Raw genomic sequence first — 20330 nt, 5'->3', positions numbered from 1 at the left:
AATACTAGGCAATAGAACAATACTGTGAAGCCACATTTATTGTAATTTTAAATTTTTTGGTAGCCAAATTAAAAAGATAAAAAGTAACAGGTGAAATTAATTTAAATACTAAATTTAACCTGATAAATCTAAAATGTATTTCAACATTCAGTTAATACAAATAACTATAAAATATATTTTACATTTATTTTTTACTAAGTATTTACAATCTGGTGTATATTTTATACTTTTATAGCAAATCTCAAATGATAACTAATCACATTTCAAGTGCCTAGTGGCTATCATATTGGGCAGCATAGGTCTGTAGTCTAATTTTTTTCTCTGCTTCAACAATAAATTACTGAGCTCGTGAATGCCCATAATTTTGTCGTTTTTCTAGGATTTTTTTTTAATCATTGTCATGACTACCTCCTAATGATGATTTTTGTCTTAAGTTCTGTTTTACTTGATACATCAATTTTTCTTTTGCTTGTATTGCCATGGTATATCTTTATTCCTTTATTTTTTACCTTTATATTTTTCTTAATGTGTCATTAAGTTCTAATTTTTTGTCTCGTAAATAGCATATGGTTGGAATTTTTTCTTTATCCAATATGATGTACTCTTCAAAAAAAAAAAAACCTGGTGAATTTAATCTACTTATATTTTTGTGATTACACATATATTTGGAATAATTTCTATTGCTTACTTTTTATTATTTTTTCTTCTTTGCAGATTTGGATTACTCAACTCTGTCTCGGTCTTTCTCCTACTGGTTTAAAAACTTAAATTATAGGGTTATTCTTCTAGTGGTTACTATTCAGTTTTTTTAATAATCACTTTTGAGGTATAATTAACATATAATAAACTGCACATATTTAAATTATACAATTTGGTAAGTTTTGAGACACACACACACACACACACACACGCATGCCTACCTGTGAAATCACTACCACAATCAAGATACTGAAATATCAGTCAACTCAAAAAACTTCCTCAAGCTTCATAATGATCCCTCCCTCTCACCCCTTCACATCCTTATCCTTTTCCTACCCCCCCATCCCTAACACAGATCTGCTTTTGGTCATTATATATTAGTTGCCATTTTTTTCAGCTTTATACACATGGAGTCATATATTATGTACTTTTCTGTGTCTGCCTTCTTTTTCTCAGGATGATTATTTTGAGATTCATATATTTTATTGAGTGTATTGATTCATTTTTTTTAACCCAGTTATATTTGATTATATAAATATATCACAGTTTATCCATTTACCTGTTGATAGACATTTGAGTTGTTTCTGGTTTTTGGATATTACAAATAAAGCTGACATGGACATTTGTGTACAAGTTGCTATATGAATTGGTACTTTCATTTCCATTGGGTAAATATAAGTAGAAGTGGGATGATTGAGTCATATGGTAAATGTGTGTTTAAAGTTATAAAAAAGCCATCAGCATTCTCAAGGGGTTATACCAGTAGCATATCACAGTGCCAGTTCCTCTATTTCCTGGCCAACACTTGATATAGTTAGCCTTTTTTTTTTTTCTTTAAGATTTTTATTTTATTTTATTTGACAGAGAGAGACAGCAAGAGAGGGAACACAAGCAGGGGGAGTGGGAGAGGGAGAAGCAGGCTTCCCGCGGAGCAGGGAACCCAATGCCAGGCTCGATCCCAGGACCCTGGGATCACCACCTGAGCCGAAGGCAGACACTTAACGACTGAGCCACCCAGGCACCCCATAGTTATTCTTTTTAATTGTAGTCATTTTCATGGAGTGTATAGTGGCATTTGTGATTTGAATTGTCATTTGTCATTGACTAATTATGTTGAGTATCTCTTCCAGTGCTTATTTTCCATGCAGCTGTCTTCTGTGATGAAGCATTTATTCAGATATTTTGTCCATTTTTTTTTCTATTGGTTTGCTTGTTTGGTTTTTTTTTTTTTTTATTGTTTTGAGTTCTTCATAAATTCTGGATACAAATCCCTTATCAAATACGCAATTTGCAAATCTTTTCTCTCAGTCTGTGGTTTGTCTTTTATTTTTTAAGTGTCTTTTGAGGATAGAAGTCCTTAATATTGATACAGTCAAATTTATCAGAATTTCCGTTTTATGGATGTAACTTTGGGCATTTGGCTCTGGTCCCGTAGACTTCCTTTTCATTCTTGCAAGCAGAGTCACTTATATTTGAAAATATTTTGCATATTTTATCCAGCATTTCTGAGTATTTGTAGTACAGGTGTTTTGTAGTACTTCTATTCAGTTTGCTGCTTACAACTGAAAGTGCAGTGACTAATAAATGTGTGTTGAAAACTTTATTAGTTTGTAACTTATAGAAATTTCAACTCTGCCTTCTTCTTGATCCAGTGGAGTCTTTATAACCTGTGGTCTATCATTTATATTTATAAACAAACAGTTCTATGTTATTTATAATGTTTCTGTTAGAGTAGATAAAGATAACTTAGGTCAATGATTAAAAATTCAAAGGATAATTTGAGGTGAACTATTTACTTATGTAATTAGTGCTTCAATTAATGATATTGCAATTGGGGTTTAAGTAAATTGAATTGATTTACAGCAGCTATCCAGAAACATGTCTGTTATTTTAATGGCCATTTTCTACTTGCATGTTTAATATCTGATTTGTTTTTTTTTCTTTATTTTTAGATTACAAAATTCATCCAGGACAGACATAGAGCTAGAAGAAACAGACTTCGTAAAGATCAACTTAAGAAACTCCCCGTACATAAATTCAAAAAAGGTAAGTGAATATTTTTATTCTCTAAATAATCACCATTAGTTTATTTAAGAATATGTGGTGACCTTACTCAAATACTGCCTTCTGAGTCCTTGCCATATACTATGCCTATTACTCTGTTAATAGTGAGTGAATGTGAGAGATGGTCTTTTGCTGTGGTGTATGCTGGTGAAGGCAAGAAGGGGGTAAATGGTCTGCAGAGAATTTACAAACAATAATGAATCTGACCAAAATGCTTTTTATTATCACCATATGCCAGCAGTTCTGAACCTAAATGGATAAAATACTTCTGTGCGTTAATATGATCCACTCCCACTAACCCTCCTTCCACTCTCTCTCCCACCATACACTACTGTATTAACGTTACATTAACTAAATATGTAGTTAATAGTGTTGCACTAACTAAACACACATGTGGCTATTATGTGTCAATATATTTTAAATGTATCAACTCATTTAATTTTCCTATTTCTATGAAATGGGTACTTTAATGGGTATTATGGATGAGGAAAGAGAGGATCAGAGAGGCAAAAAACTTTAATGTCACACAGCTAGTCCTGACACAGCTGCGGAGGGGTCTAATAATCTAGTCAGTATAATTTCTCCTTAACCTATGCTTTAGTACATGCTTGTTAAACCCTTTTGGCTAGTAGCCCCAGACTTTTCAATTCCATATACCAGTAAAAGTGTTCTGGTTTTTAGTTCAGAAAAAAATGCATAGAGAGGAGAAATGGTGAAGGCATTAAAATTTAGTTCTACCAAAACTTTATTTTGCAAGTGATAAAGTGTTTTAAAAAACTTTCCATATACAATAACGGTTATTTTATTAAAAATATAACATTAACAAAAAATAGGAAAAGCCACATGTTAAAAGGAATAAACAGAGACATTTATAAAAATGTAGTGCACTGTCCTCATTCAGTGTGGAGTAAGTAAAAGTTATTCTTAGGCCAGAAGTGGTTTGAGGATTGGTTTTAGGAATCACGTTTATTTTTATGCTTCCTAAACCCAGAAAAGAAAAGGTTTATATTGCCCTGGGCATGCATAGTTGGTTTTTCATCTGAGTAAGATGAGTAGCCGTTACAGGATTTTGAGCAGGGGAAAGGTAATATGTAAATTAAATGTTAAAAGGGTCTTTCTGCTGCTACGTTAAGAATAGGGTGTAGAGGGTCAAGGGTATAAACAGACAAGATAAGAGGCCATTGCAATAATCCAAGTGAGATATGAATGTGGCTTGGACTGAGTGGTAACAGTGGAGGAGGTGAAGAAATCTTAAATTCTGGATATATTTGGAAGATGGAATACCCTGGATTTATTAATGGTCTAGATTGGGGGAGAGAAAACACGGATGACGCCAGAGTTTTTGGTCTTAGCAACAGGGTGGCATTGCCTTAAATAGAGATAAGGATGGTTAATAAGTGGTGGAGCAGGTTTTGGGGGGAAATTAGTTTTGGACGTGTGGAATTTCAGATGTCTAGTAGACATTATAAATGAGTCTGGAGTTTAAGAGAAGGATCTGAACTGGAGGTGTTGTATAAAGATGTATTTAAATCATGAGTCTGAATGACAGTACCAAGAGAATGAGTATAGGTGGATGGAAGAATACCAAAGACATACTGGGATATTCCAACATTAAGTAAGGAAGAAGAGGAATCAGCCAGCAGTGGAGATGGAGCAGGAATGCCCGGTTTATATATAAGGGGAAAATCAGAAAAGAGTGCTTTACCAAAAACCAAAGTGATGCAAATCTATCAAAGAGCAAGGAGTGATACAACCTGTGTCACATGCTCCTGATAAATAAGGAAGATGAGAGCCAACAGTTGACCATAAGAAGTTATTGATTATCTTGATGAGCAGTTTTGACCAGCCAAAAACCCGAGATTGTGGTGGGTTTAGGAGAGAATGGAAGGAAAAGGATCAGAGACAGTAACTGCAGACAACTTTTTCAAGAAATTTAACTAAAAGCGGAAGAAATGTGGTAGCAGTTGGTGGAGAAGTTGGGTTAAGACATAGTAGCACGTTTACTGAAGGAAATTGATGATATGGGTGACAGATGGGAGAGTTGCTGTAATACTGTCTTTGAGAAGGCAAGAAGGAATGGGATCTGGTGCACAAATAGGTGGACTAGCCTTAGGATGGTAGCATGGAGAGTTGAGCTCTGAGGGAAGGTAGAATATGTGGGTGCAAAATTCTGGGACATGGGTATTTATGGTGGTAAGTCTGTGGAAGTTGTCTTTACTTCCATTTTTCTCAGTGAAGTAGGAAACAATAGTTAACTGAAGATGAGGATGGGAGAGGAGATGCTGGAGGTTTCAGAACAGAAAGGTATAAAATATTTCTAGGAGAGTTAGTGGGCAAATGTATGATTACCTGGCAGCCCGAACCTCCCTTTAGGGTTTATGGTTATGAACCAGTCAACATAACTATGTTTTTTTCTAGCTGTATTCATCTGTGTGGACTGGTGTTTTATCCTTACCATCCCGTTTTTTTTTTTAATGTGAAGTATAACATATGTATACAAAAAGTATCCAAGATACATATTTCTGGAAGCATCCAGTTCAAGAAATAGAACAGTACTGGCGCCCCAGAAACTACTGTGTACCCTTCTGGATCATAATACATTCCTCACTGGAAGTAATCAGCCAGGCTTATGATAATCATATTAGGTTTTACCACCTATGTATTCATTCCAAAACAATATGATTGAATTTTTCCTGTTTTTGAATTGCATTTTTTTTAAGTTTTTATTTTAATCACCAGGGGTTCATCATGACAAGTGTACTTCTTAATTCCCATCACCTATTTTCACCCATCTCCCCACCAACCTCCCCTCTGGTTACCCTCTGTTTGTTCTCTATAGTTAAGAGTCTGTTTCTTGGTTTGCTTTTCTCTCTTTTTTCCCCCCTTTGCTCGTTTGTTTCTTAAATTCCACATATGAGTGAGATCATATGGTATTTGTCTTTTTCTAACTTCTTTTGCTTAGTATTATACTCTCTAGCTCCATCTATGTTGTTGCAAGTGGCAAGATTTCATTCTTTTTTATGGCTGAACACTATTTCATTGTACATATACACCGCATTTTCTTTATCCATTCATCAGTTAATGGACACTTGAGCAGCTTCCATGTATCTTGGCTATTTTTTCTTTTTAAAGATTTTATTTATTTATTTGACAGAGACACAGCAAAGAGAGGGAATACAAGCAGGGGGAGTGGGAGAAGGAGAAGCAGGCTTCCTGCCGAGCAGGGAGCCCAATGCGAGGCTCGATCCCAGGACCCTGGATCATGACCCGAGCCGAAGGCAGACACTTAACAACTGAGCCACCCAGGTGCCCCATTGGCTATTATTAATAACGCTGCTATAAACATTGGGGTGCATGTATCCCTTTGAATTAGTGTTTTTGTATTCTTTGGGTTAATACCCAGTAGTGTGAATGCTGGATTGTAGGGTAGTTCTATTTTTAACTTTTTGAGGAACCTCCATACTATTTTCCAGAGTGGCTGCACCAGTTTGCAATCGCAACAATAGCGCAAGAGGCTTCCTTTTTCTCCACATCCTCCCCAACACCTTTGTTTCTTGTGTTGTTGATTTTAACCATTCTGACAGGTGTGAGGTGATGTCTCATTGTAGTTTTGACTTGGATTTCTCTGATGATAAGTAATGTTGAACATTTTTCATGTATCTGCTGGTCATCTGTTTATCTTTTTTGGAAATGTTTGTTCATGTCTTCTGCCCATTTTTAATTGGATTATTTGTTTTTTGGACATTGAGGGTTTTTTTGGATTTATTGTTTTTCTTTTTCTTTTTTTAGTGGGCATTGAGTTTTTATAAGTTCTTTATATACTTCGGATATTAACCCTTTATTGGATATGCCATTTGCAAATATCTTCTCCCATTCAGTAGGTTGCCTTTTAGTTTTGTTGATTGTTTCCCTCGCTGTGCAGAAGCTTTATTTTGATATAGCCCAGTAGTTTATTTTTGCTTTTGTTTCCCTTGCCTCAGGAGACATATCTAGAAAAACATTTCTATAGCCAATGTCAGAGAAATTACTGCCTGTGTTCTCTTCTAGGATTTTTATGGTTTCAGGTCTTACATTTAGATCCTTAATCCATTTTGAGTTTATTTTTGTGTATGATATAAGAAAGTGACCCAATTTCATTCTTTTGCATGTGGCTGTCCAGTTTTCCCAACACCATTTGTTGAAGAGACTGTCTTTTTCTCATTGCATATTTTTGTCTCCTTTGTCAAAGATTAATTGACCATATAATCATGGTTTTATTTCTGGGTTTATTTCCATTCTATTCTGTTGATCTATGTGTCTGTTTTTCTGCCAGTACCATACTGTTTTGATTACTACAGCTTTGTACTATATCTTGAAAAATTCAGGATTATTATACCTCCAGGTTTCTTCTTCTTTTTCAAAATTCCTTTGGCTATTTGGGGTCTTTTGTGGTTCCATACAAATTTTAGGATTGTTTGTTCTAGTTCTGTGAAAAGTGCTGTTGGTATTTTGATAGGGATTGCATTAAATTCATAGATTGCTTTGGGTGGTATGGACATTGTAACAATATTTGTTCTTCCAATCCATGAGCATGGAATATCTTGCCATTTCTTTGTGTCATCTTCAATTTCTTTTATCAGTGTTTTATAGTTTTCAGAGTACAGGTCTTTCTCCTCCTGGGTTAAGATTATTCCTAGGTATTTTATTTTGGGTGCAATTATAAATGGGATTATTTTCTTAATTTCTCTTTCTACAGCTTCATTATTAGTATATAGAAATGCAATGGATTTCTGTATATTGATTTTGTATCTTGCAACTTTACTGAATTCATTTATTCTAGTAGATTTTTGGTGGAGTCTTTAGGGTTCTCTGTATAATAGTATCATGTCTTCTGCAAATAGTGAAAGTTTTACTTCTTCCTTACCAATTTGGATGCCTTTTATTTCTTTTTGTTATCTGATTGCTGTGGCTAGGACTTCCAGTACAACGGTGAATTAAAGTGGTGAGAGTGGACATCCTTGTTCTGTTCCTTACCTTAGGAGAAAAGCTCTCAGTTTTTCCCTGTTGTGTATGATGTTAGTTGTGGGTTTTTCATATATGGCCTTTATTATGTTGGTATATGTTCCCTCTAAACCTACTTTCTTGACGGTTTTTATCATGAATGGATGTTGTATTTTGTCATGCTTTTTCTGTACCTATTGAAATCATCATATGATTTTTATCCTTTTATTGATATATCAAGTTGACTGATTTGTGAATATTGAGCCACCCTTGCATCCCGGGAATAAATCCAACTTAATTATGGTGAATGATTTTTTTTTAATGTGTAGTTGGATTTGTTTTGCTAATATTTTTGTTGAGGATTTTAACATATGTGTTCATCAGAGACACTGTCCTGTAGTTCTCTTTTTTTGTGGCATACTTATCTGGTTTTGGTATCAGGATAATTCTGGTCTCAGAATGAATTTAGAAGCTTTCTTTCCTCTTCTGTTTTTTGGAATAATTTGAGAAGAATAGGTATTAACTGTTCTTTAAGATGTTTCATAGGGGGCCTGGGGGTGCAGTTGATTAAGTGGCCAGTTCTTGGTTTCGGCTCAGGTTGTGATCTCAGGGTCGTGAGATGGAGCCCTGTGTTTGGCTCTGCGCTCAGTGCGGAATCTCTTTGAGACTTTCTCCCTCTGCCCCTCCCCGCTTCAAATAAATAAATCTTAAAAATAAAATGAAATAAAATGTTTCATATAATTCACCTGTGAAGCCATCTGGTCCTGGACTTTTGCTTGTTGGGAGTTTTTTGATTACTAATTCAATTCCATTCCTGGTAATTGCTTTGTTCACATTTTCTATTTCTTCCTGATTTTGGAAGGGTATGTGTTTCTAGGAATTTATCCATATCTTCTAGATTGTCCAAATTGTATATTCTCTTACAATCCTTTGTATTTCTGTGGTGTCAGTTGTTATTTCTCCTCTATCATTTCTGATTTTGAGTTCTCTCTCTCTCGTCTGACTGAAGGTTTATCAATTTTGTTGATTTTCTCAAAGAACCAGCTCCTGGTTTCATTGGTCCGTTCTATTGTTTTGTTTTGTTTTGTTTTAGTTTCTGTGTCCTTTATTTCTGCTCTAATCTTTATTATTTTCTTCCTTCTGCTGGTTTTGAGTTTTGTTTATTCTTTTTCTAGCTCCTGTAGGCGTAAAGTTAGATTGTTTGAGATTTTTCTTGCTTCTTGAGTTAAGCCTATATTGCTTTCCACTTACCTCTCGTAACAGCTTTTGCTGGATCACAAAGATTTTGGACCACTGTGTTTTCATTTTCACTTGTCTCCATGTATTTTTATTTCTTCTCTGATTCTTGGTTGACCCATTCATTGTTTAGTAGCATGTTATTTAACCTCCATGTATTTGTGCTCTTTCCAGATTTTTTCTTCTGGTTGCTTTGTAGTTTTATATTGTTGTGGTCAGAAAAGATGCGCAGGGGGGCGCCTGGGTGGCTCAGTCGTTAAGCGTCTGCCTTCAGCTCGGGTCATGATCCCAGGGTCCTGGGATCGAGCCCCACGTCGGGCTCCCTGCTTTGTGGGAAGCCTGCTTCTCCCTCTCCCACTCCCCCTGCTTGTGTTCCCTCTCTCGCTGTGTCTCTCTCTGTCAAATAAAATCTTAAAAAAAAAAAAAAAAGAAAGAAAGAAAAAAGATGTGCAGGGTATGACTTCAATCTTTTTGAATTTATTGAGACTTGGTTTCTGGCCTAATATGTGATCTATTCTGGAGAATGTTCCATGTGCACTTGAAAAGAATGTGTACTCTGATGTTTTAGGATGGGATATTCTGAATATATCTGTTAAATCCATATGGTCCAATGTGTCATTCAAAGCCACTGTTTCCCTTTTTTTTTATTTTAATCTGTTTGGGTGATCTAGCCATTCATATAAGTGGGGTGTTAAAGTCCCCTATTATTGTATTACTATTGATTAGTTCCTTTATGTTTGTTATTAGCTGCTTTATGTATTTGGGTGCTCCCATGTTGGATGCGTAACTATTTACAATTGTTATATCTTCTTGTTGGATTGTTCCCCTTATAATGATATAGTGTCCTTCTTTGTTTCTTGTTACAGTCTTTGTTTAAAGTCTATTTTGTCTAAGTATTGTTACCCTGGCTATTTTTTACTTCCATTTTCATGGTAAATGCTTTTCCATCCTTTTACTTTCGATCTACATGTGTCTTTAGGTCTGAAATGAGTCTCTTGTAGACAGCATATAGATGGGCTTTGCTTTTTATCCATTCTGTTACCCTGTGTCTTTTGGATTGGAGTGTTTAGTCCATTTATATTTGAAGTAATTATTGATAGGTATGTACTTACGTACTCATTGCCACTTTGTTACTTGTTTTATGGTTTTGTAGTTCTTCTCTATTCCTTTTTGTTCTTTTCTCTCACAGTTTGCTGGTTTAGTGATATACTTGGATTCCTTTATTTTTTGCATATTACTGATTTTTGATTTGTGGTTATCATTAGGTTTGTATATAACATCTTTTGCAGATAGCAGTCTATATTACGTTGATGACTGCTTAAGTTTCAACCCATTCTTTACTCCTCTCCCCCTTCTGTACTCCTATACCTTTTTTAGGTATATGGTGTCAAACTTTACATCCTTTTATTTTATGAATCTCTTGACTGATTTTTATAGATATACTTAATTTTACTTTTCTCATTCCTGCTTATGGTCTTTCCTTTCCACTCAAAGAGTTCCCTTTAACATTTCTTGTAGCACTGGTTTAATGGTGATGCATTCCTTTAACTTCTGTTTATCTGGGAAACTCTCTCTCTCCTTCTATTCTGAATGATAGCCTTGCTGGATAGAGTATTCTTGGCTGGAGGTTTTTTTTTGTTTTTGTTTTTTCTTTCAGCCCTTTGAATATATCATGTCACTCTCTTCTGGCCTACAAAGTTTCTGCTGAAAAATCTGTTGATAGCCTTATTGGGTTTCCCTTGTTTATAACTGTTTTTTCTTGCTGCTTTTAAAATTCTCATTATCTGTACGTTTTACCATTTTAATTACTATGTGTCTTGGTGTGGACCTCCTTAGGTTGATTTTGTTGGGGGCTTTCTTTGCTTCTTGGATCTGGATTTCTGTTTCCTTCCCTGGATTGGGGAAATTTTCAGCTAGTATTTTTTTTTTTTCTTAAGATTTTATTTATTTGACAGAGAACACGCACAAGCAGGGGGAGTGGCAGGCAGAGGGAGAGGGAGAAGCAGGCTCCCAGGGAGCCCGATGGGGGGCTCAATCCCAGAACCCTGGGATCATGACCTGAGCTGAAGGCAGATGCTTAACCGACTGAGCCACCCAGGCACCCTCAGCTAGTATTTCCTCAAATAAGTTATCTTCCTCCTTTTTTCTCTGTTCTCTTCCTAGGATCCCTATTAAGCAAATTGATGGTGTCACTGAATTCCTTAAGTCTTATTTTCAGTTTTTATTATTTTTTTCTCTCTCTTCTTCACCTTGATTGCTTGCCATTAATCTATCTTCCAGGTCACTGATCCATTTTTCTGCTTCCTGTAGTCTACTATTTATTCCCTCTAGTGTATTTTTAATTTCAGTTATTGAGTGCTTCATCTCTTACTGGTTCATTTTTATGTTCTTTCTTCGTTGAGAGTCTCACTGAGGTCCTCTACCCTTTTCTCAAGTCCCATGAGTATTTTTATGACCATTACTTTAAATTCTCTATCAGGCATATTACCTATCTCTGTTTGCTTTGATTTTGTCCTTTTCTTTTACTGGGGACATATTCCCCTGTCTCCTCATTTTGTCTATCTCTGTGTCTGTTTCTCTGTGTTAGGAATGTCGGCTGTGTCTCCTGCTCTTGGAAGTAGTGGCCTTATGAAGAAGAGGTTCTGTAGTGCCCTGCAGTGCATTATTTCCTGTTCACCAGAACCTGGTGCTTCAGGGGTTTCTCCAATGTGTGTTGCCTGTGCCCTACTGTTGTGGCTGAGCTGCTTCTGCCTTCAGTCCCATCATCTGCAATGGCTCTCTGCCCATTCTGGGCAGGGTTTGGTCCCTATGCTGTTAGTGGGCCAGTCTGAGACCACCTTTGGCTTGAGCTGAGTTAGACCAGGCATTCTCCAGAGATGCAGTAATACATAACTGCAGGGCACTTTCCCTGTGTTGTCCTCTGAGAAGCTTTTGTTGGTGGGTGGGGCCCGCAGTCAGACCAGATATCTGCCCTCAGCCCACTGCTGGGGAGCAGTCAGAATAGTGTGTGTGGTTATTTTTCCCTCTCCTTGGGGCAGGAGTCACTTTGGAGTGGTATTGGTTCCTGTTGGGCCTGCTTGCACCCTGCCAGGCTTGTGGCATTACTTTGGATGGGCTCCAGCCAAGGGCATATTGGAGGAGGCAGGTCTGTAGGAGAATGCAAGGGTAGGGCACGCTGTTAGCCAGTTAGATAGGAAATGTTGGTGCTACACTGGTTCCCGCAGATGTCCATGTGTCTAGGCTCAGGGGTGGGGGAAAGAAATGGGGGCTTTCCAGCTCCTTTGTTCCTGGAGAAATTTCTCCTCCAGTATGCACTCTGAAATTATTAACCAAATCCCTGTCCTGTATACTCCAGGCTTTTTTTCAAACTAATGCTTCTACGCTGTATCTCTGTGGGGCTGTTTCTTGTGCTGTCTCTTTAAAGGTGGGGATTCCATTTCTTGTCACCCTCCTGTCTCTCCCGAGTGGAGCCTGCTGATTTTTAAAGTGTTAAGCTGGCTGATTTTAAGAACTCACAAGATTATGCCCCTCTGGTTTTCATGCAGGTTCCCTGTGCCTGGAGTGCTTGGTGTGAGGGTCTGGTCCTCTCCCCTTTCTGTACCTATGGTGTCCCGCTCTCCGCTGGACAGTCCCATTTAGCTCCTGACATCGTCTCCACCCTTCCTTCCCTTTTCAGTGTGGTCTTGTCACTACATTTGTTGTGGAAAGTCTGTTCTGCCAGTCTTTAGGTCATTTTCTGGGTTATTTACACTGATGTAGGTATTATCTAGTTGGAACCATGGATAAGGTGAGCTTAGGGTCTCCTACTCTGCCATCTTCTCCCTGGGATCCCCAGAATTTCATTGCTTTTCATGGCCGAGTAATATTCCACCATGTGTTTCTACCACATTCTGTTTATCTAGTCATCTGGTAGTGGACTTGTGGGTTGCTTCCACCTTTTGGCTATTGTAAATAATGCTGCGGTGAAAATTGTTGTAAAGTATATGTTTGAGTTCCTGAATTCAGTTCTTTCGAGTACATACCTAAGTGTGGTATTGCCGGGTCATTTGGGAATTATATGTGTAACTTTTGGAGGAACTGCCCATACTGTCTTCTACAGTCACTACACTATTTTACATTCCAAGCAGCAGTACAGAAGGGTTCTTATTTCTCCATATTTTTGAGTTAATTTTTATATATAGTGTGAGATAGGGCTCCAAGTTTTTATATATATTGTGCATGGAAATATAGTAGTCTCAGCACCATTTGTTGAAGAGATTCTTTCCTCACTGGTCTTTCACCCTTCTCACAAAAATTGGCCACAGATATATGGGTTTATTTCTAGACTCTCCCGTCTCTTCCATTGGTCTGTATGTCTGTCCTTATGCCAGTACTACACTGTTTTGATTAGTTTAGATTTACAGTATATTTTGAACTGGGAAATATAAGTCCTACAACCTTTTTTTTTTTAAGAATGTTTTAGATATTCAGGATCCCTTGCAATTACATTTGAATTTGAGGATCACATTTTCCATATCTTCAAAAGTTGTTGGAATTTTGATAGGGATTATATTGAATTTATAGATTGCTTAGAGTATTATTGCCATCTTAATATAAAGCCTTCCAATTCATGAACATGGAATGTCTATTTATTTAGGTCATCTTTAATTTCTTTCATGTCTTATATTTCTCAGTGTACAAGCCTTTCACTTCATTTGTTAAAAATTGTCCTAGGTATTTTATTTTTTTTAGATTTATTGCAAGTGGAATTGATCTCTTAATTTCCTTTTTGGATTCTTCATTGCTAGTGTATGAAACCCAACTGATTTTTATATAATGATCCTGTAACCTTCAACTGCTGAATTTATTAACTCCAGTAGCTTTCTTATGGATTCTTAGGGATTTTCTATATATAGGATCATGTCTTCTGTAAATAGATGTAGTTTTACTTTTTCCTTTCCAATGTGGGTTCCTTTGCTTTTTGGTCTAACTGCTCTAGTAGTAATGCTCTGTGATAATGTTGAATAGTAGTGGTGAAAATGTGCATCCTTTTCTGTTCCTCATCCAAGAAGGAAAACTTTTGGTCATTCACCATTGAGTATGATATTAGCTGTATGATTTTCAAAAGTGCTCTTTATCATGTTGATACGGTTCTCTTTTACCTAGATTCATTTTTGGCATGTCCAATTGTTCTGGCACCATTTGTTAAGAAGATTGTCCTTTCCCCCTTGCACTGTTGTTGTCAAAGAACTGTTGACTGTATTTGTCTGTTTCTGAGCCGTCTAGTCTGTTCTGTTCATCTATATATTTATTCTTTCACCAATTCCATACTATATTGATTATTGTTGCCGTATAGTAAGTCTTGAAGTAGGGAAGTATTAGTCCATCAACTTTCTTCTTCTTCATTATTGTGTTGGCTGTTCTGGCCTTTTGCCTTCCATATAAACTTTTGGTTAAGTTTGTCAATATCCAAGAAAGAAAAAAAATGCTGGGATTGGGGATTGCATGGAATCTATGATCCAGTTGGGAATCCCACTTTGGTCATGGTCTATATAATTTTTTCATACACTGTTGGATTCAATTTACTAATATTTTGTTGAGAATATATCACCGGTGTTCATGAGAGATAGTAGTTTTCCCTTCTTGTAATGTCTTTGGTTTTTGTATTAGGGCAATGCTAATTTCATAGAGTGAATTAGGATGTATTCCTCTGCTTCTGTTTTCTGGAAGAAATTGTAAAGAATTGATATCTCCTCTTTAAATGTTTGGTAGAATTCACCCATGCAACCATCTGGGTCTGGTGCTTTCTGTTTTGGTATGTTATTCGTTGTTGATTCAGTGTTTTAAAAAGATGTAAGTCTGCTGACACTGTTTCTCCTTGTGTGAGTTTTGTTAGATTCCGTGTTTCAAGGAATTAGTCCATTTTATTGCCATCAAATTTGTGGGTGTAGAGTTCACATTATTTCTTTATTAGCCTTTTAATATACATGGAATCAGTAGTGATGACCCCTTTTTCATTTCTGATACTAGTAATTTGTGCTTTTTCTCTTTTTTTCTAAGCTTGGCTAGAGATTTACTGATCTTTTCAAAGAACCGGCTTTTTGTTTCATTGATTTTCTCTATTGATTTCCTATTTGCAATTTCATTGATTTCTGCAAAAAAATAAAATAGGATTTTTATTCCTTTTCTTGTACTTTCTTTGGATTTAATTTCCTCTTCATTTTCTAGTTTCCTAAGGTGAAAGCTTAGATTATTGATTTTAGATCTTTCTTCTTTTCTTACAAACACACACACACACATATACACATATCCAGGGCTATAACTTTTCTTCTAAGCATTGCCCTCACTGCATACCACAAACTTTGATAAGTTGTATTTATCATTTTCATTTAGTTAGATATATTTAAAAATTTCTCTTGAGGTTTCTCCTTTGATGCATGTGTTATTTAGAAGTGTGTTGTTTAATTTCCAGGTATTTGGGGATTTTCCAGCCCACTTTCTGATACTGATTTCTAGCTTAATTAAATTGTGTTTGAGAGCAGACATTGCGTGATTTCTTTTAAATTTCTTTAGGTGTGTTTATGGCTTGGAGTGTGGTCTGTCTTGGTGAATGTCCCATGTGAGCTTGAAAAGAATATATGTTCTGCTTCTAGTTGGATGACATATTCTGTATGTCAATTATATCCAGTTGATTGATGATACTTTAGAGTTCAACTATATCCTTACTGATTTTCTGCTTATTGGATCTATCCATTTCTAATAGGGGGGTGTTGAAGTCTCCAACTTAATAATGGATTTATCTGTTTTCCTTGCAGTTATATCAGTTTTTGTCTGAAATATTTAGTGCTCTGTTTTTATGCATATACACGCCAAGAATTGTTATGTCTTCTTGGAGTATTGGGCCCTTTATCATTATATAATGCCCCTTTTTATCTCTGATAACTTTCCTTGCTCCAAAGTCTGTGCTCTGAACTTAATTGCTCTGAAATTTAGCTACTCTGCTGTCTTTTCATTGGTGTTATTAGCATGTGTCTTAGTCTGCTCAAGTTACTATGACAAATACTATAGAGCGAGTGGCTTACACAACAAACATTTACTCCACATGGTTCTGTAGCCTGGGAAGTCCAAGACCCAGGTGCCTGCAGACTTGATGTCTGGTTCAGAGTCAGCTGACTTCTCACTGTGTCCTCGTGGCAGAAGGGGCAGAGAGCTCCCTGGGGTCTCTTTTATAAAGTAACTAATACCATTTGTGAGGGCTCCACCCTTATGACTTAATCACATCCCAAAGTGCCAGATATTGTTACGATGGGGATGAGCTTCAACATAAGAATTTTGGATGGACACAAACATTCAACTAAAGTGGCATGGTATTCCTTTCTCCATCCTTTACTTTTAATCTATGTCTTTACATTTAAAATGGGTTTCCTGTAGACCCCACATAGTTGGCTCTCCCTTGTTTTTGAACTACTCTGAAAATCTTTTAGTTGAAGTATTGACCATTGACATTTAAAGTGATTATTGATGCAGTTGGATTAGCATCTACCATTTTGTTACTGTATTTTTTATTGTTGCCTTCATTCTTTGTTCCTATTTTTGTCTTCCGTTCTTTTTCTGCCCTTTGTGGTTTCAATTGAGCATTTTCTTTATTTTTTCTAGTGGTTTCCCCAGAGTTTGCACTATACATTTACAATTAGCTTTTAAGTAACAATGTACTGCTTCACAGGTAGTGAAGTATATTATAACAAAATTTTCCTAATTTATTTGCCTTTGCAACCCTTGTATCATTGCTGTCATTCACTTCATATATACATAAGCATATATAAACATTTAGATAAGCATATATAATTCAATACATTGTTGCTACTATTATTTTGAACAAACTGTTACCTGTTAGATGAATTAAGAATGATAAAAATAGGGGTGCTTGGGTGGCTCAGTCAGTTAAGCATCTGCCTTTGGTTCAGGTCATAATCTCAGGATCCTGGGATCGAGCCCCATATTGGGCTCCCTGCTCAGCAGGGAGTCTGCTTCTCCCTCTCCCTCTGCCCCTCCTCCCTGCTCATTCTCTCTCTCTAATAAATAAATAAAATCTTTTAAAAAAATGAAAGTATTTTACCTTAATTTATTCCTTCTCTAGTATTCTTCCTCTATGTATATTCGAATTTCTGACCTATATCCTTTTCCTTCTCTCTGTAGAAGTTATTTTAACACTTCTTGCAAGACAGATCTACTAGCAACAAATTCCTTCAAGTTTTGTTTGTCCAAGAAAGTGTTTTACCTTCACTTTCGTGTGTGTGCTTAAATCTTGTTTTTATCATGGTAAAAAACACGTAGTGTTAAGTTTACTGTCATAACCATTTTTTTTTTTAAGATTTTATTTATTTATTTGACAGAGAGGGAGACAGCTAGAGAGGGAACACAAGCAGGGGAAGTGGGAGAAGGAGAAGCAGGCTTCCCGCTGAGCAGGGAGCCCGATGTGGGGCTCAATCCCAGGACTCTGGGATCATGACTTGAGCCAAAGGCAGACGCTTAACAACTGAGCCACCCAGATGCCCCTGTCATAACCATTTTTAAGCCTATGGTTCAGCAGTGTTAAATATCTTGTTGTTTAATAGATTTCTAAAACTTTTTAATCTTGTAACACAGAAACTATACTCATTAAGCACTTACTTCCCCTCCCAAGTCCTCCCAGTTTTTGGTAACCACTTTTCTACCTACTATTGTATGTTTTTTGAATACTTTAGAGACTGCATATGAGTAAAATCATACAATATTTGTCCTTCTGTGACTGGCTTATCTTGCTTAATGTGTCCTCTAGATTTATTCATGTTATACCATGTGACAGAATTTCCTTCCTTTTTTTTAAAGGCTGCATAATATTCTATTGTATGTATATACCATGTTTTCTTTATTCTTGCAACTGTTGATGGACATTTGGGTTGCTTTTACCTCTTTGAAGTTGTGAGTAATGCTGCTATGAACATGGATATGCAGGTATCTTTTTGAGACCCTACTTTGAATTCTTTTGGGCATATACTCAGAGTTGGGATTGCCAGATGATGTAACAAATCTATTCTTTTTTTTTAGGTAAAATTTAGATACTGTTTTCAATAATGACTGTGTCATTTTACAATTCCACCAACCATACATAAGGGTTCCACCTTTTCCACATTCTTCCTAACATTTATTTTCTGTTCTTTTGATACTACCTTTCCTGATTGGTGTGAAGGGGCTATTTCATCATTTTGATTTCCATTTCCCTAATGATTAGTGATACTGAGTATCTTTTTTTATGTGCTTATTAGCCATTTTTATATCTTCTTTAGAGAAATGTCTATTCATATTCTTTACCCAGTTCTTAATTGGGTTATTTTTGTTGTCACTGTTGAATTGTAGAAGTTCCATATATATTCTTTTGGATAATAACTTTTCAGATACATGATTTGTAGTTATTTTCTTCCATTCTGTATGTTGTCTTTTCACTTTTTGATTGTTTCCTTTGACACATGGAAGTTTTAAAATTTGTTGTAATTTTAATTTTTTTGTCTATTCTTTCTTTTGTTGCCTGTGCTTTTGGGGTCATATCCAAGAAATCACTGCCGGATCCGGTGTCCTAAAGTTTTTTCCCTATGTTTCCTTGTAAGAGTTTAGGTCTGTCTTTTAGGTATTTAATCCATTTTGAGTTCATTTTTGTATATAGGTCCGACTTCATTCTTTTGCATGTGGAAATTTAGTTTTCCCATCACCATTTATTGAAGAGACTTCTTTCCCCATTGTAGTCTTGGCACCCTAGCCAAAAATCATTTGGTCATTGTGCAAGGGTTTATTTCTGGGCACTCTGTTTTTTTCTTTTGCCTTATATATCCATCTTTATGTCAGTATACCCTATCTTAATTATTTAATTACTGTGGCTTTGTACTAAGTTTTGAAATCAAAGAATCTGAGGCCTCCATTTCTTGTTCTTCTTTTTCAAGATTGTTTTAGCTATTTGGTGTCCCATGAGACTCCATATGAATTTCAGGACTTTTTTTGCCTTATATCTTGAAAAATGCCATTGGGATTTTGATGGACATTGTGTTGAATCTGTAGATTACTTTGAATGGTGTGGATATTTTAACAATATTAAGTCTTCCAGTCCATGAGCACAAGATATCTTCCCACTTACTTGTAACTTCTTTGATTTCTTTTAGTAGTGTTTTGTAGTTTTCAGTGTACAAGTCTCTGACCTTGGTTAAAGCTTATTCCTAAGTATTTTTTTTTATGCTTTAATAAATGGGATATTCTTAGTTTCCTTTTCAGATTGATCATTGTTAATGTATAGAATTACAACTGATCTTTTGTTATTTTGAATCCTGTAACTTTGCTGAGTTTATTTATTCTAACGGTTTTTCTTGGGAATCCTTATGGCTTTCCACATGTAAGATTGAATCATTTGCAAACTGAGATAATTTTTCCTCTTCCTTTCAAGTTTGTATTCCTTTTCTTTCTTCTTCTTGTCTAATTCGTCTGACTAGAACTTCCAGTTCTTTGTTGAATAGCTTTGGAAGGAATGGGCATCCTTGACCTCTTCTTGATCTTAAGAGGAAAAGTTTACAGTCTTTCCCCACTGCATATGATGTTAGCTGTGAGCCTTTAATATATGGTTTAATTTATTATGTTGAGGTAGTTTATTTGTTTTGTTTTTAAATCATGGAAGTGTATTGAATTTTGTCAAATGCTCTATCTGCATTGAGATGATCACATCTTCTCTCCTTTATTTTGTTAATATGGTGTGTAATATTGATTTTTCATATGTTGAACCATCCTTGCATTCCATGTATTAATTTCACTTGGCTGTAGTGTATGATCCTTTTAATGTGCTGTTGAATTTGGTTTGAGAGTATTTTGTTTAGAATTTCTGTGTCAGTATTCATCAGGGAATTTGCTGTGTGATTTTCTTGCATCTTTGGTTTTGGTTTCAGGGTAATGCTGATCTCACAGAATGAGTTTGGAAGTATTTCCTCCTCTTTGATCCTTTGGAAGATTTTGAGGATTGGTGTTACTCTTCTTTAAATGTCTGGTAGAATTTAATAGTTAAGGCATCTAGATTTTGGGCTGTTCTTTGTTGGGAGGTTTTTGAATACTGCTTCAATTTCTTCACTAGTTATAGGTCTATTAAGATTTTTAAAAATTTCTTCATGATTCAGTCTTGATAGGTTGTATAATTCTAGTAGTTTATCCTTATTTTCTTGGTTATCCAATTTGTTGGCCTATAATTATTCAGAGCAGTCTCTTTTAATCCTTTTTATTTTTGTGACATCAGTTATAATATCTATTTCATTTACAATTTTAGCTATGAATCTTCCCTCTTATTCTACTTAATGGTTTGTCCA

At 35.9% G+C, this 20330-nt stretch overlaps 1 protein-coding gene across 7 annotated transcripts in view; it reads left to right on the top strand.

Annotated features, from left to right (window-relative positions):
- Positions 1-20330, top strand: part of RNF13 (ring finger protein 13) — a 219542-nt gene that overhangs the window by 175286 nt on the left and 23926 nt on the right. For all 7 annotated transcript variants that reach the window (XM_078070449.1, XM_078070446.1, XM_078070451.1 and 4 more), the window contains one exon: positions 2652-2745. In XM_078070449.1, the coding sequence (XP_077926575.1) occupies positions 2652-2745 (94 nt within the window). The remainder of the gene's footprint in view (positions 1-2651; positions 2746-20330) is intronic.

Source organism: Halichoerus grypus, chromosome 1 (assembly GCF_964656455.1).
Source record: "Halichoerus grypus chromosome 1, mHalGry1.hap1.1, whole genome shotgun sequence".
NCBI lineage: Eukaryota > Metazoa > Chordata > Mammalia > Carnivora > Phocidae > Halichoerus > Halichoerus grypus.
Note: the sequence above shows the minus strand (reverse complement) of the source record. Positions and strands in the feature narration are given on the sequence as shown.